The sequence below is a fragment of the Ranitomeya variabilis genome, chromosome 1 (genome assembly GCF_051348905.1).
Source record: "Ranitomeya variabilis isolate aRanVar5 chromosome 1, aRanVar5.hap1, whole genome shotgun sequence".
Classification (NCBI taxonomy): domain Eukaryota; kingdom Metazoa; phylum Chordata; class Amphibia; order Anura; family Dendrobatidae; genus Ranitomeya; species Ranitomeya variabilis.
The window spans coordinates 313,367,047-313,388,680 of record NC_135232.1 but is presented as its reverse complement, the minus strand read 5'-3'; the positions used below and the strand labels follow the sequence as shown (position 1 = coordinate 313,388,680).

Genomic DNA, 21,634 nt, shown 5'->3' with positions numbered 1-21,634 from the left:
CAGTTTGGTATTTTTAGTGGGGGAGGGTCTTCAAGAATTCCCGAGGAGGAACGTTTTGCTTCGTTGCTCTCGTTAGTGTGGCAGAGGGCTCAAAGTAATTTGAATGTCATGGGAGACATGACAAACTTATGGCTGACAGAAAACGCTCACCTAAGTGTAAATTACTTTGTGTGGTTGTCTACCAGGAATATCAAGTTGAAGATCCCTTCCTAGAAACTGGGACCTAGGTTTATTGGCCTCTATAAAATAAATGCCGTCATTAACCCTGCAGCTTTTCATCTTGAGTTATCCCAGGCTCTTGAAATCCACAATGTGTTCCACAGGTCTCTGCCGAAGAATTATGTTGAACTTCTTGAGTCCTCTCGCCTACCGCCTTCCCCAATCATTGCTGATGGTAATTTGGAGTTCCAGATTTCGAGGATTGCTGATTCTCATCTTCAGCATCTGGGCTCTGGATGTTGCTGTACCTCAGGTGTAGTGTGAGCAAGTCCCTTTCAGCTTCCTGCCCTCCAGTTCTGCCATGAGACTTGTAGTTCCACATGGCCTTGGGCTCCCGGTGCCCGGTTTCTGCGCCTCTGCCTGGAAGGAGCCCAGTTACGGCTCCCTTCCAGCTCTGTAGTTCTCCTGTGCTCCTTCACTGTTCCGTTTGCACCAGACTAACTAACTCCTCCTCCAGAGCAGAATGTACACAGGGAAGCTCCCCTAAAACCGGGTTCAGAGCTCCCCCTTCTGGCCTGGAGTCAGAATGTGTTGAATGTACAGCTTACCTGCCTCATTCTCAGGCAAGGCAATACTACTGTGGTACCTGAACTCCTGGGGTGCCACATAAGATTTAGTACGCACGTTTTAGTCCACACATTTTAGTTGTCTGAATGGTACAGTACAAAAGACTTGTTGTCTTACAGGGTTTCCATTGCAAGCCAGGTGCTCCAAATATGCTTTTTCATGTGCGTGATATATTATAGCAATCCTCATGAATTTAATGTGACATCTTTAGATAACTAAACCTGAAATTTTTGTAATTGATGTAATCTGCAATTTTCTTTGTTGTTTCAATATTTTGTAACCTGTAATAAGCATTTACATAGTAACATAGTAACATAGTTAGTAAGGCTGAAAAAATACATTTGTCCATCGAGTTCAACCTATATTCCGTCAGAATAGCTCCACAGATCTATGTCCTTCTAAAGAACCTATTAACTGTAAGATACAATATTGTTACGCTCCAGGAAGGTGCCTTCACCACCTCCTCAGGCCAGGAATTCCATATTCTCACTGCCCTAACAGTAAAGCATCCTCTTCTATGTTGGTGGGAAGTTGGTTGATAGTTTTTTTGTTTTGCTTATATAGTACCGTAAAACTAAAACAAAACAATAAAAATAAATAATAAAATTATGTTTAATTTTTTTCAGAGTGTAAGAAGTAATATCCAAAATTCATTTTAAGCACTTACTTTGCACACTTATTTAATAACATCAGAATGAGCACACGATTGTGTTTAAAATTTTCATGAGTCTTAGTGTTGGGCTAATATTACACTATCAGTATTTGGTCAGTATTTTACCTCAGTATTTGTAAGCCAAAACCAGGAGTGGAACAATCAGAGGAAAAGTATAATAGAAACATAGGCAGCACTTCTGTATTTATCACCCACTCCTGGTTTTGGCTATACTAATGTGAAATACTGACCAAATACTGTTAGTGTGACCGTAGTCTAAACATAACAAATTTTTTGTGGTGTTGGTTGGAAGGTACAGTTTCAGCTTTATTTTCAGTAATTTACAGGTGCTTATGTAAAGGTCACCATAACCAAACTATACTCATGATGGTACCTTACAAATTGTAGACTTGGTGTCACCTGTACATATCCTTGTCAGTCAGGGTTTTACTTCAGGATCTTTGTAAAAAAATAACAAAAAAAATACACACAAGCGTCACTTCCTATTTTGCGGGAGTTACTGGTGGCAATCGCTGTATTAGTGTACATTTTCCATGTGATTGAAAAAGATAGGAGGAGATGACATGCACCATAAAAAAAGACAACTTCTTCTTTCCGAGACAGTGATAGCACACACAGAAGTAGAAGACTGTCTTGTGTCTTAGCATGGTGGGGAGCTATAGAAACTGTGAAATATTGTCAGGTATGTATTATGTTGCTTTTTTGGTTTATGCATATCTCATCTGTAATTGTATCCCACATGTGGTGCATCTTGTGACACCAGAAGTGTGGATGGATGTGTTTTTTCTTTTAATATATGGGACATGATATAAAGTTGCTGTCTGACAAAACTTCTTACATGGCACATGTACATTTTTAACGGTAAATTGCTTCAGATATGTATATACTGCTAAATATCAAAGAGACGCTGGTAATTTAGAGCTTGCAATGATTTACCTACTGTATTCTCACCCATCCCTTGTAGATTGTGAGCCCTCGCGGGCAGGGTCCTTTCTCCTCCTGTTCCAGTTGTGACTTGTATCGGTCAAGATTATTGTACTTGTTTTTATTATGTATACCCCTCCTCACATGTAAAGCGCCATGGAATAAATGGCGCTATAATAATAAATAATAATAATAATAATAATAATTTAGAACCAAAATCTGAACACAACACAAGGTTTACAGGATTTTTTTTTTACTTCCTAGCCGCCCACAGGATGAAATAACAAACAGAGCATTGCTTACCTTCTTCTGCTTCATCACTGGCTCTGCTCTGCTGCCACCAATCTTTGTTGACAGGTGTAGAGGTGATGTCACTTCAGCAGCTCCCTGGTCAATCACTGGCCCAGCAGCTTGTGTTGCCTACTCACCAGAGCTGATGAGCCTACGAGAGCTTGGCTACAGGACTGGTGAAATGACATCACTGCTGCAGCCAGTCAATAAAGACCGGCAGCTGATATAAAGCTGGAGAAGGGGAAGGTTATAAAGCTAAAGTAAAGTAAGTAAAGTTTCATTTGATATTTGAAGTAAAGCTTCAGTTGATATTCATTTGATATTTAAAGTAAAGCTTCATTTAATATTTTTATTCTTTAGTAGTCTAGGAAATGAAAATTCTGTAAAATCCCTTAAAAACATTCTGCACTGATTATTTATTACCATTGAGTCACAGGGTTTTTTCATGAGTTATAAATAACACTTTTAGTATTGTCCCTTAAAGGCTTTGACATGTATTTATTTTTCTATGTGAAGTATATTCAGAGCAAGAAGCCCTTTTTTGAGGTAAATGGAAAACTTACACGGTGAAATGCTTATATGCAAATCTGCCATATTGGTTTTGTGGTTTTCCTGAGCTAAACCTAGCTTGAAAAGCATAATCGGATAACTTAAGAGCAATTCTACAATCTAAGAGAATTCCAGTAGCTATAAATGCTACCAGAGTAAAGATTCCTGTTACTTATATAAATAGTAGTATTCTTTGTAAGAACTTGCATCTCTAACAACTGGCGATCTTCTGTTGTCACTGGGTAAGCTACATGTGCCCTGTTTGCAACCCTGAACTTTTAATTTATTGCATCCATTTAAAAGAATGGGTAAAAATATACCGTAATTCAAAATATAATACATGATTGTGCAAGAAAAGGCTAATCTACATTGTTGTCAATTGGGTACCTCCTTTTAGTGGCCTGTTCCTGGCAAACGGCAAAATCTGTTCAAGAATGGTTTGAAGACCATAAAAACCATTTTAAAGTGTTTATTCAACCTGCAGATTTCCAAAATCTCAATAAAACAGACCAACTGTGGGATTCTGCTGGAAAAATAAGTACAATCCTTGGACATCCAACCTCTTAAATAATCTGCTGCCAAATACCAATAAAACATCTTCTGAGGTTTTTAGGAGTCACAGCATCAATGGGTCAGAACTGTTGTTGGCAGGAGGAGGTCCCACACAATACTAGACAGGTGGACTAAATGTTATAGTTGATCATGTATAAAGGGGTTGTACTAATAATTAACAACATTTTCTAGTCCGTAAATGATCCTTATTGCCACCTATCTGTTTTTAAAGGGGTTGTACAGGTTTAGACAAATATGGATTCTTTCTTTGAGGAACAGTGCCCATTTGTCCACTAGTTGCATCTGGTATGGCAGTTTAGCTTTATTAAGAGGGTGCCTCTTTCAGGAAAGTGGACCCAAAATGATTTAAAATACCTAGAGTAACAGCGAAGGTACTCAAATTCCTCTGGTTCAGTTCTGGCTTCCTACCGCTGCTCACGTCTGGGTGTCTTGGCTGCAGTAGTGACATAATGTCAATAGCTTGCATCACCGGCCGCATTAGTCAATCACTTGTGTTGTCTTCCATGACAAAGCCGCAGAGCTTAGTGATTGAATATAGCGATGATGCACCATGTCAACATGACATAATGTCTGCAGCCCAAACAAGGAGACCGGATGAACAGTGGGGAACTGGCATTGGACCTGATGAGGGGGAGTACCTGCACTGATTGTTATTTTAGGTATTTTAGAACATTTGGGGTATACTTACCTCAAAGTGAACATCCCTTTTAGAGCAAATAGAGCTGGCACTCTTTGTTTATATTTTTTCATCTTGTACAACTTCTTTACATTTTTGTGTCATTTTTCATCCTCAGCAGACCAGTTGCATAAAATATAGCTATGAAGTTCAAAGACAATGTTGGTGCAATAGGCATAATATTAACTCTAAAGCCTCATGTAAACGTTTTGTTCTGAAATATGAAAGGAAATTGTTGCTTAATGCTGTTTAGGTCTTTCTACATGTCCTTATAACCTCATTCCCTCATGAGCACTGACCACAGTGACGCATCACAGTGCTACATCTGCCCATCAAAGCAATGGGGGTGGCATTAGGTAGAGTTTAGAATGGAAAGCTGAAGCACATGTTGAGGATGGGACCCCAGGTAATTTACTGGACCACCCCTACTTAACTGCTAAAATGCCCCACATAAAATAAAAAAACATACTCACCTCTCATTCCAGCACCATTCTTGCGATGTCTTTCATTATGAGAATGAATGCACAAACCACAGAAACTACTCACCTGTACTGCTACATCTACAAAGGCTGGTACTGAACATCATTGTCCTCCATGTGCACTAATCACCTATTCTCTTGGTCACCCAGCTTCCTTTAAAAGCTGTAAAAAAAGGACCAAAACGATAGATGAAAGGATGGGCGGCACTTATAAAATCAGCAGCTTTAATTAATATTTAAAAGGAAATGTAAAGCACATAAGAGAAAAGATATCCCCTAAATTATTGCCGTTTCACATGTTGAGTGCACTTTTCTTCAATGCTGAGAATCCAGTTTTGGGCTATAACATAAATCCAGGATTATTACAATACTAGATGGTGGCCAGATTCTAACGCATCGGGTAATCTAGAATATGTATGTAGTTTATTTATGAAGTTTTCAGAATAATGCAATTTATACAAAGGATTCGGCCGAGACCAATTAGCAAAGCGTGGTTCAAATTCCACGCCAATTCGCGGGCGGACGGCGACTGTCACTAATTGTTCGCAACCGAGCATGACCAATCAGTGAAACCAAGGTCGGCTCCAAGTTTTTGAGGGCCCCGGGCGAAAGAGTCTCAGTGGGCCCCCCTCTTTAACACATACCACGATTCATGATGCACAGATACAGCAGAGAAATATAGCACAGCCCACGTAGCGTATAACACAGCCCACGTAGCGTATAACACAACCCACGTAGCGTATAACACAGCCCACGTAGCGTATAACACAGCCCACATAGTATATAACACAGCCCACGTAGTGTATAGCACAACCACGCAGTATATTGCCCAGCCACGTAGTATATAGCACAGCCCACGTAGTAAATAGCACAGACTCGTAGTATATTGCCCAGCCACGTAGTATATTGCCCAGCCACGTAGTATATTGCCCAGCCACATAGTATATTGCCCAGCCACATAGTATATTGCCCAGCCACGTAGTATATTGCCCAGCCACGTAGTATATAGCACAGACACGTAGTATATAGCAGAGACACATAGTATATAGCACAGACACGTAGTATATTGCCCAGCCACATAGTATATTGCCCAGCCACGTAGTATATTGCATCGCATGAAGATGGGAGGCGCCAGACCCAGACCTGCGATGCCCATCAGACCCAGGCCGCACCAGACCACCCCTGGGTGAGTATAATCTAACTTGTTTTTCTTATCTTTAGGGTTACATTGGGGGCTTATCTACAGCATTATAGAATGTTGTAGATAAGCCCCTAATGGCGGTGGCCACAGCTTATATGCGAAAAATGAGGTGACAGATTCCCTTTAAACAATCAAATAGTTCATAACACGAACAGTGTTACACAATTAGAAGCCTGTCAGACCCCATAAATTAGGGTAGCACAGATGTCAAGCTTTTAGATTCTTGTTGGGAGTGTGGACTATGTGATAGTGATGTGGAACCTTTGTCTAATTGTCCAAAATGGATTATATGACAGCAAATGCAACTTGTTTGCAAAATTAAAAAGAGAAGTCATGGATGCTGCTAAATAGATCCTTTTACCACATCAGCTGGATTGACCACACTGCTAGCACGTTACCCTCGATTCATCAAAGGTTTTAAGACAAAAGCTTTCACAAAACATGAGCCTTCACAGAAAATGTTGCCACATTTGGAGTTTTCTTGTCATTTTATCCCAGCTCTGACAAAGTCGGAGGGCTTGGAGACTCATCAAACTCATGACGAGTGATTGCATTCCTTTACGCCACAAATTTTGCTTCAGTCCATGACTGGATAATGATTTGTAGGGAGGCGCACAACACTTCGCACCTTGCTTTATTCATTAATTTGTGCGTGCGTCTTAATAAATCTAGTGCTTTGCTCTCCACCCCGCCTTCTCATCAGAAATGGCGTTAAAAATGCCAGTCATAATGACTTGGGTTGATTGTCTCTATTCTAATGAGACTATCTAAAGAGGAGTTTGGGTTCAATTACACCAGCTGACTTTACTTAAATAGGGAATCCATCAGAAGGAAAACTCATTAAAATTAGGTTGTCTGTTAGGAAAAGCAATGTACAAAGGTGTTTGTTCTCACGTGAATGAGCTGGTGATAAGTTAATACATTTTTGCAAGTGGCATACTGGTATATGTATATACACTACTCCAAAATTAAAGGAAACACTAAAATGCCACATCCAAGATATCACTAAATGAAATATTCCAGTTGCAAATCTTTATTCTTTACATAGTAGAATATGCGTTGAGAACAATAAAACATAAAAATTATCACTGTAAATCAAAATTAGTATCCCGTGGATGTCTAGATTTGGAATGATACTCAAAAACAAAGTGGAAAAGAATATTACATCACATACTAACATAACATAGTTAAGCTTATCCAACTTCAGTGGAAATGCCTTGAGACAAGGAAATGATGCTCAGTAGTATGTGTGACCTCCACGTGCCTGTATGACCTCCCTACAATGCTTGCACATGGTCCTGATGAGGTGGAGGATATTTTCCTTATGGATCTCCTCCCAGCCCTGGATTAAAGCATCAGTCAACTCATGGACAGTCTGTGGTGCAACGTGGCGTTGGTGCAGGGCCGGCGTCAGCACCCGGCGCACCCGGGCAAGTGCCGGGGCCCTGACAAGACAGGGGGGCCCACTCACGCAGTCATACATCCATCTGGCCGCTTTAACCCTTTCTACCCTTTCAATTTGCCCTGCCTGGCACAAGCATCTTCTCAGTCAGTGCAGGGCCAGGCACATAGGGGTTAAGGACACAGCCAGCGTGACATTGTGGGCGGAGAGTTCTCCTGCTCTGCTCTCCTGGCTGTGTGCACTGTGCAGTGCTGAACTAATCAGGCACAGGCAGATTCCGGACTGGAGGAGCTGCTACCGACACCTGAGTGAGTGCCATGCTATATCGCTGTATATTCTGACAGTCTGGGTGACCTGGGGCGGCCATGGGCTGGGCGGCTGCAGCTGACATATATATATATATATATATATATACACTACAGCAGCCGCCCAGCCCAGGCCCCCAGCACAGCCTGTATAGATACAGTGTATATAATATATATACAGGACAGGTGCTGGGGGCCTGGGCTGGGCGGCTGTTGAAGTATATACACCGCACAGTACCTCTCCCCTGTATATATACACCGCACAGTACCTCTCCCCTGTATATATACACTGCACAGTACCACTCCTCCTGTATATATACACTGCACAGTACCACTCCTCCTGTCCTGTATATATACACTGCACAGTACCACTCCCCTGTATATATACACTGCACAGTACCTCTCCCCTGTATATATACACCGCACAGTACCTCTCCCCTGTATATATACACTGCACAGTACCACTCCTCCTGTGTATATATACACCGCACAGTACCACTCCTCCTGTATATATACACTGCACAGTACCACTCCTCCTGTATATATACACTGCACAGTACCTCTCCCCTGTATATATACACTGCACAGTACCTCTCCCCTGTATATATACACTGCACAGTACCACTCCCCTGTATATATACACTGCACAGTACCTCTCCCCTGTATATATACACCGCACAGTACCACTCCCCTGTATATATACACTGCACAGTACCACTCCTGTATATATACACCGCACAGTACCACTCCTCCTGTATATATACACTGCACAGTACCACTCCTCCTGTATATATACACTGCACAGTACCTCTCCCCTGTATATATACACTGCACAGTACCTCTCCCCTGTATATATACACTGCACAGTACCTCTCCCCTCTATATATACTCCGCACAGTACCTCTCCCCTGTATATATATATGTAGCGCCCCCCCCACCGCCGCAGGGCCGAGGGGTACCCGGTACCGGGCCTCTGAGTCTCTGCTCTGGGGTTGTCACGGCGGCTAGGCCCCGGTCCGTGACCCTGCCGTGGGGCGCTCAGTGAATAGCAGGTGTGGATGATGGTGGTGATGCTGTGGTGGCGCGGTGCAGTAAATAACGAGGACACCAGGTTGCAGTCTCTTTACCTCTTTACTGAAGATCTCTGGGTCCTCAGTCCGGAACACGGTTCACCAGGCTGCGCAAGTCCGGCCGGTCCAATGGCTCCTCCAGAGTTCTCTTCACAGGTGGAAATCGGTGCCTTCCTACTAACTAGTGTTGTGGTCCTTCCCTGCTGTGCTTACGGAAAGTCCCCCACAACTGTTGTGTCTGTTTCTTAAGTTCCCTCACAACTCGATTAGATGATGTTCTGCTAATCCTCCGTCCCTCCCTGATGTTCTGGTTGGGACGGCACCCGTTTGACGGGTAGGCTCGGAGCTCTTCCGGGACCCTAGAGTCGCCCCTCTCCACAAGTTGCCCCCCAAGACTGCATAGGTGATATGTGTTAGACAGCCCGCCTTAGACTGACTGTCCTGCCGCTGTTTGGAGTATTGCTTGAAGCTGAATGTTATTCTACTCCCTCGGCGTTCCGGCCACCGGTAGTGTGCCTCAGTAGGATGTTGCTCCGGTCTTACAGCACGACTCCTACTGGTATTTCTCCTTTGCGTGATCTCGTTTCTCACTCAGCACAATCTATCTCGCTTCTAATCCTTTCTTGGGCACCGCCGCTACCCGGAGCAGGCACGGTCCCGTTACGTTCGTTCTTGTTGCCAAGCCTCTGTCAGGATCCCACCCCTGACAGAGACCCTACTGTTTCTTCCCCCACAACACCCTCTGCCACAAGGTGTTGCCTGGTTCCAACCCAGTCAGCTTTCTGATCTAACTTCCTGCCTGACCCCCAGTTTACCCACTATGGTGGGGAGTGGCCTAATGAATAGCACCCTTAGCTCCCCCCGGAGGCCCGGCTGTGAAATGTATTGGTGTCTGTGATACCTGATCCGATGAACTCCTTCAGTGCCATCAGACGTACCATAGCTCCCCATAGTGGCGGAGCCACAGTACTGCAACGACCAGGACTCTGGGGCGCTGCATATACACAGCACAGTACCACTCCTCCTGTCCTGTATATATACACTGCAGAATTTACAATAGCTATCACTCATGTAAGAAGTGAAATCTGGCATTGTACTCTACCTATATTTCTCTGCTGTATCTGGGCATCATGAATCGTGGTATGTGTTAAAGGGGGGGGGGGCCCACTGAGACTCTTTCGCCCGGGGCCCTCAAAAACCTGGAGCCGGCCCTGCGTTGGTGGATGGAATGAGACATGATGTCTCAGATGTGCTCAATTGGATTCATGTCTGAGGAGGCAGGCCAGTCCATAGCATCAATGCATTCATTATGCAAAAACAGCTGACACACTTCAACCACATGAGGCCTAGCATTGTCCCGCATCAGAAGGAATCCAGGGTCCAGTGCATCTGGATATGGTCTCACAATGGGTCTGAGTATCTCACCCTGGGACCTAATGGCAGTCCATGTACCTTTAGCTAGCACATGAAGGGCTGTGTGGCCCTCCAAAGAGATGCCTCCTAAAACAATTACTGACCCACTGCCAAACGGTCATGAGGGAGGATATTGCAAGCAGCAGAACGTTCTCCATAGCATATCCAGATTCTGTCACGTCTGTCACATGCGGTCAGTGTGAACCTGCTCTTATCTGTGAAGAGAGCAGGGCACCAATGTTGAATCTGCCAATGGTGGTGTTCTCTGGCAAATCCCAATCACTCTGCATGGTGTTGGGCTTTAAGCCCAACAACCACTTGTGGATATTGGGCCCTCATACCACCCTCATGGAGTCTGTTTCTGACAGTTTGAGCAGACACATGGATGTTAGTCGCCTGCTGGAGGTCATTTTGCAGGGCTCTGGCAATGGTTTTCCTGTTCCTCCTTGCACAAAGGAGGAGGTAGCGGTCCTGCTGCTGGGTTGTTGCCCTATAAGGGCCCCCTCCAAGTCTCCTGGTGTACTGGCCTTTTCCCTGGTATCTGCTCCATGATCTGGACACTGTGCTGATAGACACAGCAACATTTCTTGCCACAGCTCGCATTGATATGCCATCCTGGATGAGTTGCACTAGCTGAGCAACTTCTGTGGGTTGCTACTGTACCTCTAGGGGTGAGAGCAACGACAGAATGCAAAAGTGACCAAAACAACAGGCAAGAAGGATGAGAACAGAGAAATGGTCTGTGGTCACCACCTGCAGAACCACTTCTTTATAGTAGTTGTCTTGCTAATTGCCTATAATTAATACCTGTTGTCTGCTCCATTTGTACAACAGAAGGAGAAATTGATTCACAATCAGTGTTGCTTCAAAACTGGACAGGTACAGGTTGATTTTACAGAAGTGTGATTGGCTTGGAGTTATAATCTGTTGTTTAAGTGTCCCCTTTGTTTTTCTTGAGCAGTGTGTGTATATATACACTCACCGGCCACTTTATTAGGTACACCTGTCCAACTTCTTGTTAACACTTAATTTCTAATCAGCCAATCACATGGCGGCAACTCAGTGCATTTAGGCATGTAGACATGGTCAAGACAATCTCCTGCAGTTCAAACCGAGCATCAGTATGGGGAAGAAAGGTGATTTGAGTGCCTTTGAACGTGGCATGGTTGTTGGTGCCAGAAGGGCTGGTCTGAGTATTTCAGAAACTGCTGATCTACTGGGATTTTCACGCACAACCATCTCTAGGGTTTACAGAGAATGGTCCGAAAAAGAAAAAAAATCCAGTGAGCGGCAGTTCTGTGGGCGGAAATGCCTTGTTGATGCCAGAGGTCAGAGGAGAATGGGCAGACTGGTTCGAGCTGATAGAAAGGCAACAGTGACTCAAATCGCCACCCGTTACAACCAAGGTAGGCCTAAGAGCATCTCTGAACGCACAGTGCGTCGAACTTTGAGGCAGATGGGCTACAGCAGCAGAAGACCACACCGGGTACCACTCCTTTCAGCTAAGAACAGGAAACTGAGGCTACAATTTGTACAAGCTCATCGAAATTGGACAGTAGAAGATTGGAAAAACGTTGCTTGGTCTGATGAGTCTCGATTTCTGCTGCGACATTCGGATGGTAGGGTCAGAATTTGGCGTAAACAACATGAAAGCATGGATCCATCCTGCCTTGTATGGAGCATCTTTGGGATGTGCAGCCGACAAATCTGCGGCAACTGTGTGATGCCATCATGTCAATATGGACCAAAATCTCTGAGGAATGCTTCCAGCATCTTGTTGAATCTATGCCACGAAGAATTGAGGCAGTTCTGAAGGCAAAAGGGGGTCCAACCCGTTACTAGCATGGTGTACCTAATAAAGTGGCCGGTGAGTGTATATATATATATATATATATATATATATATATATATACAGCTCTGGCAAAAATTAAGAGACCACTGCAAAATCTTCAGTTTGTCTGATTTTTCTCTCTACAGGTATATTTTAAAGTAAAATGTAAATTGTTCATTTATTCAATTAACTTCTGATAACGTCTCTGAATTTCCAAGCAATAACTTTTGTATTTTTTTTTTATGACAAAGAAAAATGGTCAAAATTTTTAAAAAAACCAATGCTTTCAGACCTCAAATAATAATAATTCAAATAATGCAAGGAAAACAAGTTCACTATAATTTTGAAACAACAATACTAATATTTTAACTCAGGAAACCTTCAGAAATTAATATTTTGTGGAATAACCAAGATTTTTAATCACATCTTTCATGCTTCTTGGCATGCTTTCCACCAGTCTTTGACACTGCTTCTGGCGCAAAAATTTAAGCAGTTCAGTTCTTCATTGTTTGATGGCTTGTGACTATCCATCATCCTCTTGATTACATTCCAGAGGTTTTCAATGGGGTTCAGGTTTGGAGATTTGGTTCCCCATGACAGGGTTTTGATGTGATGGTCTCTTAATTTTTGCCAGAGCTGTATATATATCTGATCTGAAAACATTTAAGTGTGACAAGCATGCAAAAGAAGAGGAAATCAGGATGGGGGCAAACATTTTTTCACACAACTGTATATAAAAAATATATATATTTGAACACCAGTGGCGCTTGCTACACTATCTTGCAGCAGATAGTGACACAGTACCACTCCTCTGTGTCGTTGTCTATAAATAATATAAATGGTTCTATATCTGTGCTGAAATGAATCCCTCACTAGTTGTATGGGCTAGTAGTAAGAAGCGCCCACTATATAGTCTACAAAATTGATCTAGTTCTATAGAGAATGAATGGTAAAAAGTTAGGAGTATACTTAGTAACCTATTCAGTCCCCTGCAACTCCATTCAAAGATACATATATATATAAATCTATTAAAAGCATAGAGATCCCACAGAAGGATCATAAAACATAGTCTTCGGGTGTAGCTGAAAGGAATTTACCTTGTGTGCCTCAGTGTGCTCTTGCAATTCTTCCAGCGCCCACTGTGTAGTCAGCAATAGTGATCTAGTTATGTAAAAAAGAAATGGTAAAACGTTGGGAGTATGCTTAACTTATTCAATCCACTGCAACTCCATTCAAAGATACATAAAAATATATATAAATATATTAAAGACCTGAAAATCTCAGAGAGATCATAGGACAAAGTCTTCTGGTGTAGCTGTGCAGAACCTTACGTGATGTCACGGTCACGTGATTGCTCACGTGACTGGCTAGGGATAGCGCGGTGGACCAATTCCTACGCGTTTCGGAATAGACGTATTTCTTCCTCAGGAAACGCGTAGGAATTGGTCCACCGCGTTATCCCTAGCCAGTCACGTGAGCAATCACGTGACCGTGACGTCACGTAAGGTCCTGCACTGACAGTGAACCGAGTGGCTACACACTGCAGCGCGCATCTACTCCACGCTGATAACAACTGGTAACGACTTCGGGGTGTTCTGCAGCCAGCCGGGGCAGCTCCCACAGTACTTACACTCTAAGGTAATATACCTGATCTTCGAATTTGGATCTTTTGTACTGACAAATATCAGGGAAGCAGAAGAACGGGAAGAGCAGACTAAGGTACACCAGGTAAATTCTTTTCAGCTACACCCGAAGACTTTGTCCTATGATCCCTCTGTGAGATTTTCAGGTTTTTAATATATTTATATATATTTTTATGTATCTTTGAATGGAGTTGCAGTGGATTGAATAAGTTCAGCATACTCCCAACTTTTTACCATTCGTTTTTTACATAACTAGATCACTATTGCTGACTACACAGTGGGCGCTGGAAGAATTACAAGAGCACACTGAGGCACACAAGGTATATTCCATTCAGCTACACCCGAAGACTATGTTTTATGATCCTTCTGTGGGATCTCTATGCTTTTAATAGATTTATATATATGTTTCTTTGAATGGAGTTGCAGGGGACTGAATAGGTTAAGTATACTCCTAACTTTTTACCATTCGTTCTCTATAGAACTAGATCAATTTTGTAGACTATATAGTGGGCGCTTCTTACTACTAGCCCATACAACTAGTGAGGGACTAATTTCAGCGCAGATATAGAACCATTTATTGTATATAAAAAAAAACCTCTCACGCTGCTAGCGGGGATCTCACTGAGGTCACCGCAGTTCAGCCCAGCTGGGAACACAGCCTCAGTGACTGAAGGTAACCTCGATGATGTAACCACCGGTCACTGAGGCTGCGCATGCAACAGTTCAGTCACCAGTGGTTCTCAGCCTGGACAGTCGCATCTTGGCACCGTCCAGGTTGACAACTACTAATCCCCCAGACATGGATTACGGCATGGGACAGAACGATAGACAGGTATGATATATTGTTTTTTTTATTTTAGTTTTATTACAGGAGAATGAAGTCTTCTGTGGAATTAGGCGTTAGGTGAGTATAACTGTGTTTGTTATTTTAAAATAAAATGGAAAACTGTGTTTAGTCTTATTTCTAATAAATGACTTTATTCTGGCTGTGTCTTTATTTACAATACAACTATAGGATTAGTAATGGATATGTGTCATATAGATGCCTCTCCATTACTAAGCCGTGGGCTTGATGTCACCTGACAATACAAAGGTGACATCAACCCCACAAATATTAACCCCACTTGCCACCGCTACAGGGAAGAGCTGGACAAAGTGCCAGAATTGACACATCTAATAGATGTGCCTTTTCTGGGGAGCTGCAGGCTGCTATTTTTAGGCTGGGTGGGCCAATATCCATGGCCATTCATAATAATAGTGGAATATTCATTGAGAACAATAAAACATAAAAATGATCACTGTAAATCAAAATTAATATCCCATGGATGTCTGGATTTGGAATGATCCTCAAAAACAAAATGGAAAGTAAAATTACAGGCTTATTCAACTTCAGTAGAAATGATGCTCAGTAGTGTCTGTGACCTCCACGTGCCTGTATGAGCTCCTTACAATGCTTGCGCATGGTCTTGATGAGGTGGAGGATATTTTCCTTGTGGATCTCCTCCCAGACCAGGTTAATCCAGCCTGATTCTCAGCATTACCAGCCTGAGAATACCAGCCCCCAGCTGTCTGCTTTAGCAAGGCTGGTTGTCAAAAATGGGATTCCACGTCTTTTTTTAAGTTATTTGTTTAAATAATTTAAAAATACGCTGTGGGGACCCCTCTATTCTTGATAACCAACCTTACTGAAGCTGGCAGCTGAGGGTTGCACAACCCACAACGTTTTTTTTTACATGATTTATTTACAGCACAGGAGCCAGCTAATGAATACACCCATCAGCCGCTCCTGCTCTTGCTGTTATTAATGGCAGCAGGCGTTGGATGATAGGATCTGTAGTCCCATCAGGTAACACCAGTGACCGGAGGTAAACTTTATACCTCGGATCACAGCTGAGCGCTCACTCTGTCTTTTGACAAAGTGGGAACTGTGGCTCTTTAACCGGAGGGGATGATTTCACCGCCAATCAGAAGCGGTGTTTGCCGCGCTGTCAGGCACATGGCAGCATGGCAAACACTGGATGTTCGGCCCCCCGTTTGGCACAAACCCGCCGGACCCGAGCATCTAGGTGTCCGCCCATCTCTACTCATGACGAATAGACAACGCCAGAAGCATCTTACCTGGGCCATGGACAGTTAGTGTGATCCATGAGTGGAACAGGCTGCCACAAGAGGTGGTGAGTTCTCCTTCAATGGAAGTCTTCAAACAGAAGCTGGACAGACACCTGTCTGGGATGATTTAGTGAATCCTGCTTTCAGCAGGGGGTTAGACCAGATGATCCAGGAGGTCCCTTCCAACTCTAACATTCTATGATTCTATGAGAAAAAGAACTGGAATGTTGCTCAGTTGTCCAAGGTGTTGTTTTCAGATGAAAGTAAATTTTGCATTTGGAAATCAAGGTCACAGAATCTGGAGGAAGAGTGGAGAAGCACACAATCCAAGGTAGTTGAGGTCGATTGTGACGTTTACACAATCAGTGATAGTTTGGGGAGCCATGTCATGTGCTGGTGTAGGTCCACTGTAGTTTTATCAAGAACAAAGTCAGCACAGCCGTCTGCCAGAAAATTTTAGAGCACTTCATGCTTCCCTCTGCCGACAAGCTTTTAGGAGATGGAAATTTCATTCCCCAGCAGGACTTGACACAGGTCCACACTGCCAAAAGTAGCAATGCCTGGTTTTAAAGCAACAGTATCACTGTGCTTGATTGGCCAGCAAACTCACCTGACAATAACCACCAAAAGGATCTATGGGGTATTGTCAAGAGGAAGATGAGGGACACCAGACCTAACAATGCAGATGAGCTGAAGGCTGCTATCAAAGCAACCTGGGCTTCCCTAACACCTCAGCAGTGCCGCAGGCTGATCACCTCCATGCCACACCGCATTGATGCAGTAATTGATGGAAAAGGAGCCCCGACCAAGTATTGAGTACATTTACTGAACGTACATTTCAGTAGGTCAACATTTTGAATTTTAAAATCATTTTTCAAGCTGGTGTTATAAAGTATTCTAATTTACTGAGATAATGACTTTTTGGGTTTGCAGCATTGTTCAGTACCTGATGCAGAAATAAGGGGAGCTACACAGTCCCTTTAACGTACATTGACTCCTGATGTACATCCTTTTTTCAACCATAGCCAAGATAAAATGGCATAAAGTATTGATGACAAAACTGCTTGATTTTTTGGTACAATCCCAATGAAATTTGACTGCATGTCAACCGATGTTATAAAAAAATTAAAAGAAGAAACAATCAAACAATGAAAACAGAATTTCTGTTTTGCTTATCTGGTTTTCTATAATGGATCTAGAAACAATCAAAAAAGGATATAAAAGCTCACATTTTTACCAATAAAAACAAAATAAGCCTTCAATCATATTTGTCAACAGAAAACAAGTTATGGGTTTTTGAAAAAATATTTTGCAAAACTAGTAGCACATAAAAAACTCCTAAGCTAAAACTATAGTTTATATCTCTCTGGATATGATGAGAAAAAAAAGTTCCACATCACAAAGGCCAAAACTGTCTATGATGCCAATGGGTTTAAGTATTATTCTGATCATCTCATCATAAATTGTTAAAATTGGAAGCTGCACGTAGAAACAAGCATATTTGCAATTTACTTATTAAAAAATTCTCCAGAACGGAAGGATTTGTAATTTTAATGTTTACTGCTTGGTGTTTAGATTATTGGCTACCACTGCACCATCATTAGTGGCAGGTCTTCTAGGCAAGTAACACAGTGTTTACAATCTTTTTCCAATTGAGCTTGTAAGCTTTGCTCTGAAGCTGGCCAAATCAAAGGATCTGGCCAACTTCAGTGCCCCTGTGCTCCTCCGATGCTGCAAAGGCAAAGCTGTCACTACTTGTAGACTCACAGTTTGTGGCAGCGGGAACACACCACTACCTAGCAAGCAGGAAGCCACGAGGTAGTGTGTTCCTCAAGACAAAGTTTTAAAAACTGTAAAGGGAGCTAGCCATTTATCCAGAAACTAATGGACTAGTCTTGGGTATAAACTTCAATTTGAAACTAAACAATGTGTTCTTTTTCTACCTAGGTCTCCTATATGGGATTTTCTTGCTGCTTACCCTATCTGCTAATTGCAATGGTGATATCCTTAATCAGACCAAAGCAATGTTACGTGAAATGCAATATGAAGCAAGAGAACTCTTTAATGAATCGGTATGTATCTTGCACAAGTATCATTTACTTCCTGTGTTTTCATCAGACTGAATTTCTACTGTGTCTGCTGCATGTCTCAACATGCACAAAAAAGATCAGCTCTGTAATATCTTTAGTTTAGAGCTTTAAAGCAAACCTGTAAGCAGGATTTTGCTAAGTGAACTACAGACAGTGTCAGGTTGGCGACGTTATATTGATTAAAATGATACCTGGGGTGAAGAAAACCATCGTGTGGTTCTTGAGTAACCTGTGTTAGAAGTTTTCAGTTAATAATATGTCCGTGCTCCGGGTCGGGACTGTAGGCAGAGTCTTATCTTAGTGCTCTAGCCCAGAGAAACCAAGAAGAGACAGGCCACCTCGGAATGCAAACAGTCTGTCTCTATGATGAGGAACATGTTTGTGCTTCTGGGCGGCCTGTAGGCAGGACTTTCCTTGGTTTCTCTTTCTTAGAGCAGGAAGATAAGACTCTGCTTACAGTCAGCCCTGAAGCAGGAGCATATCGTTATCTGAAAACTACTAACACTGATTATACAAGAACCACAAGACGTATTTCTTCAACCCAAGTATCATATTAATCAGTTTAACAGGGAAAACATAACAGTGTCTGTAGTTACTAAGCAAAATCCTGCTGACAGGTTCATTTTAAGCATCATCGGACCACACATCTACCTTGTAACAGCCGCACTGTAGCATTCTGATGAAAGGTTGTAAAGCATGGATTGGTTGGGTCTGCTTGGGGATTGAAAAAATACTTTTTAAAAGTATATCAGAAGGTGAACGTCAATAAAAAAAAATTTATGTACAAATTTAATGAGATATGTCAAAGAGAAGAGAAAACATTGTAACTCTGGCGTTTAAAATACATAATGCAGTAAGTGGCTTGATATTTTTTACATTATTAGTAAATTTTGAAAGTATATTTTAAAAAGTATTGCTGGAATGAACACATTTGATTTAAAACTAATGCTCAGTATAATTACAGTAACATTTGATATAGGATATATGATATAATTAGTAAATATATTTATATTTTAGTTCGAAGAGCATGAAATTCTTGAAAATGACTGTAAAAAATCCTACCCAAATGATACCATTGTGAATATGAAAAATCCACTGCAAAGAATAAAAGAAAGCCTAAATTTCTTCAGCAAAGCCTTTGAGTTGCTTTTTGAAAGAGAAAAAGACGAGTACATGCATGCAACGAAGCTAGAAGTAGCAAGTAAGAAGAGTGAAGCTTTGGAATCCAATCTGTTAAGACTTATAATTGAGAAGAAAGTATCCCTTCAAGAAATGCTTGATGAACAAATGAGTAAAATGCTGCAGACTAAACTTAAGCTTCCCAACAGGAAAAAAACATATTATAGAAAGTCGGAATGCTGTCGACTGATAAATGTTTACATAGATTTCCTTGAAGTTGTTCATAAAATAGTTTTGAAAATTCCAGCTGAATTGAAATGACTTCTTCCTTAAGTCTGATAGACCTAGACTTTGTTCGATTTTGTTCATCTACTCGTATTGCATGGGATGATATAAAGATAAACCACCAACCAACTAAATCCAATCTCTAGCAACTTTTGCAAAGATATGAAGTTGGCGTGATTCCAAGCCACCAGTTTTGTAATATCCCTTTCTACCAGCATATGTTTGAGAAATATATATTTGCACACTTATACAAAGAACTATGAAGATTGCAACCACAAAGTTGTGTGTAATAGGCTACATTATTCCATACAGTCAAGGGGCTACTCAATGAATTATTGATGACCATTAAGGGTCTGTTTAACCAAGTGTGCACAACTGCAAGAAGAGGTCAAGTAACTAGTAACATACACATTCATATTTATGAGAACTTACATTGAGGCATATATAATGCTAACACATGATAATAAATATTAATAAGCAGACTACTCCCACTACTAACAAGCACAATATTCACATAGGCAGTCATCATGCACACAAAACCAAATCACATGCTTGCTTTCATTTTCTCATTTATGTCGTTTTGCTACACATAAACCATGAGATTTAATAGCTAACCACAATTACTTTTACTTAATTATATAATGCTTCAAACTCACTTGTCCAAGTTTTGAAAAGAACACCTCAAAACTGGGAATATTCTCATATCAATCTGGTAGTCACTGGTTGTACATCAGTCTTTGTAATCCTACAGAGATGACATGAGACTATATATATATATATATATATATATATATATATATATATATATATATATATATATATATATATATATAGTATTTAGCATATTTGAGCCATACAAGGAAAAATTAGTGGCTATGGGCTGCAGCTTTACGCTACACGCTTGACATCAGAGACGGACTGGCCATCTGGCTATTCTGGCAAGTGCCAGAAGGGCCTGTCTGGTCGTGAGCTGCCTTGTCTGCTATGCTGTTAACAGAATCTGTGTTCTCAAGACACCCATTTTGTTAAGAGTTGTGATGGAGCACAAAGTCGCTGACTCTGTCACTTACTCCAGCAGGCCACGGGTATTATTTGCAATATTGGTCTTGTAGAAAATCTTCCTTTCCTCCCCGCAGGGTAATATTAGTAATATATCCCATCTGGTTCTTGGGGATGGGGACAGCATGGGCCTGTATGATTTCAAATGCCAGGACTGAATTTCAGTTCTAGTCCGTACCTGCTTGGCATCATCAGCACTTCCAGACAAACTGCAACAACCAAAGGCGCCAGTCAGCTTAGTTGGAGCAGTGGGAAATTTACTTGATAAGTATGAGTCATTTTGTTATTTTATCAAATTCCCTGCCTTGAGATAATTGAAAAAAAAATTCCAGACAACCCCTTTTTACTGTTACAAGTATAATATTTACTACTGTACTTATTTATTTATTTATTTATTGATATGGATATTATGATTATTAGCTAATTTTGCCTAGTTTTAATTTATAGCAATGTGATAGACCATTAATCCAACTAAAGCACCCAATATGTAGAGTACATCTGAAGACAATTATTCATGGATATTACTATACACTTATTTATTTATTTATTTGAATAAATATTTTACCTATGCATGGTTATGGTTATGCCATGAGCTGAATGTGTACACATGTGAACTGATTTTAACTTTTTATAATATTTAGTAGAATAGTCATCAAGTACCACCAGCAGATCCTGTGTCCAGGATTACACTGGTATTGCATAGGTAATATATTTATTAAAGTGTAACTGTAGTTTTAGTTTTTATTTAATAAATTAATAATACACATGAAAATAACTAACTTGTAATATTTCTTACCAGAAAAATCTGTTTTTTTTTCACCACCAGAACTGATTATTAATTTTCAAAATTCTTAATTCTTGGGTAATTCAGTGAAGACAGATTATTATATTACTGATATAGATGACAATTCTTACTGATAAGATCCAAGAGTGTTTTTAATCATCTCTGGTTCCTACCGGCCCACTTAACTGTGTGGGTTTGTAAACCAGGAGAGGCATGTTTGCCCATTCACACTGTAGGCTTAAAGCCCAAGAGAGGCATGTTTTATAGATGATAGGACCCATCAGAGAAGTGTCACCTTGCCGCGGTTGATGGTCTCACATGAATTTATGTGCTAAGAACCTTCACTTTTGTAAGTAATTTTTAATTTTTTTT

General features: G+C 41.3%; 1 protein-coding gene across 1 annotated transcript; it reads left to right on the top strand.

Annotated features, from left to right (window-relative positions):
- Positions 1–2,097: 2,097 nt before the first annotated feature.
- LOC143793958 (uncharacterized) lies at positions 2,098–19,832 on the top strand. The gene is made up of 3 exons (XM_077280879.1): positions 2,098–2,141; positions 17,873–17,997; positions 19,033–19,832. Exons 1-3 carry the CDS (start codon positions 2,105–2,107, stop codon positions 19,453–19,455), a joined length of 585 nt encoding a protein of 194 aa, XP_077136994.1. The 5' UTR covers positions 2,098–2,104; the 3' UTR covers positions 19,456–19,832.
- The last annotated feature ends 1,802 nt before the right edge of the window (positions 19,833–21,634 follow it).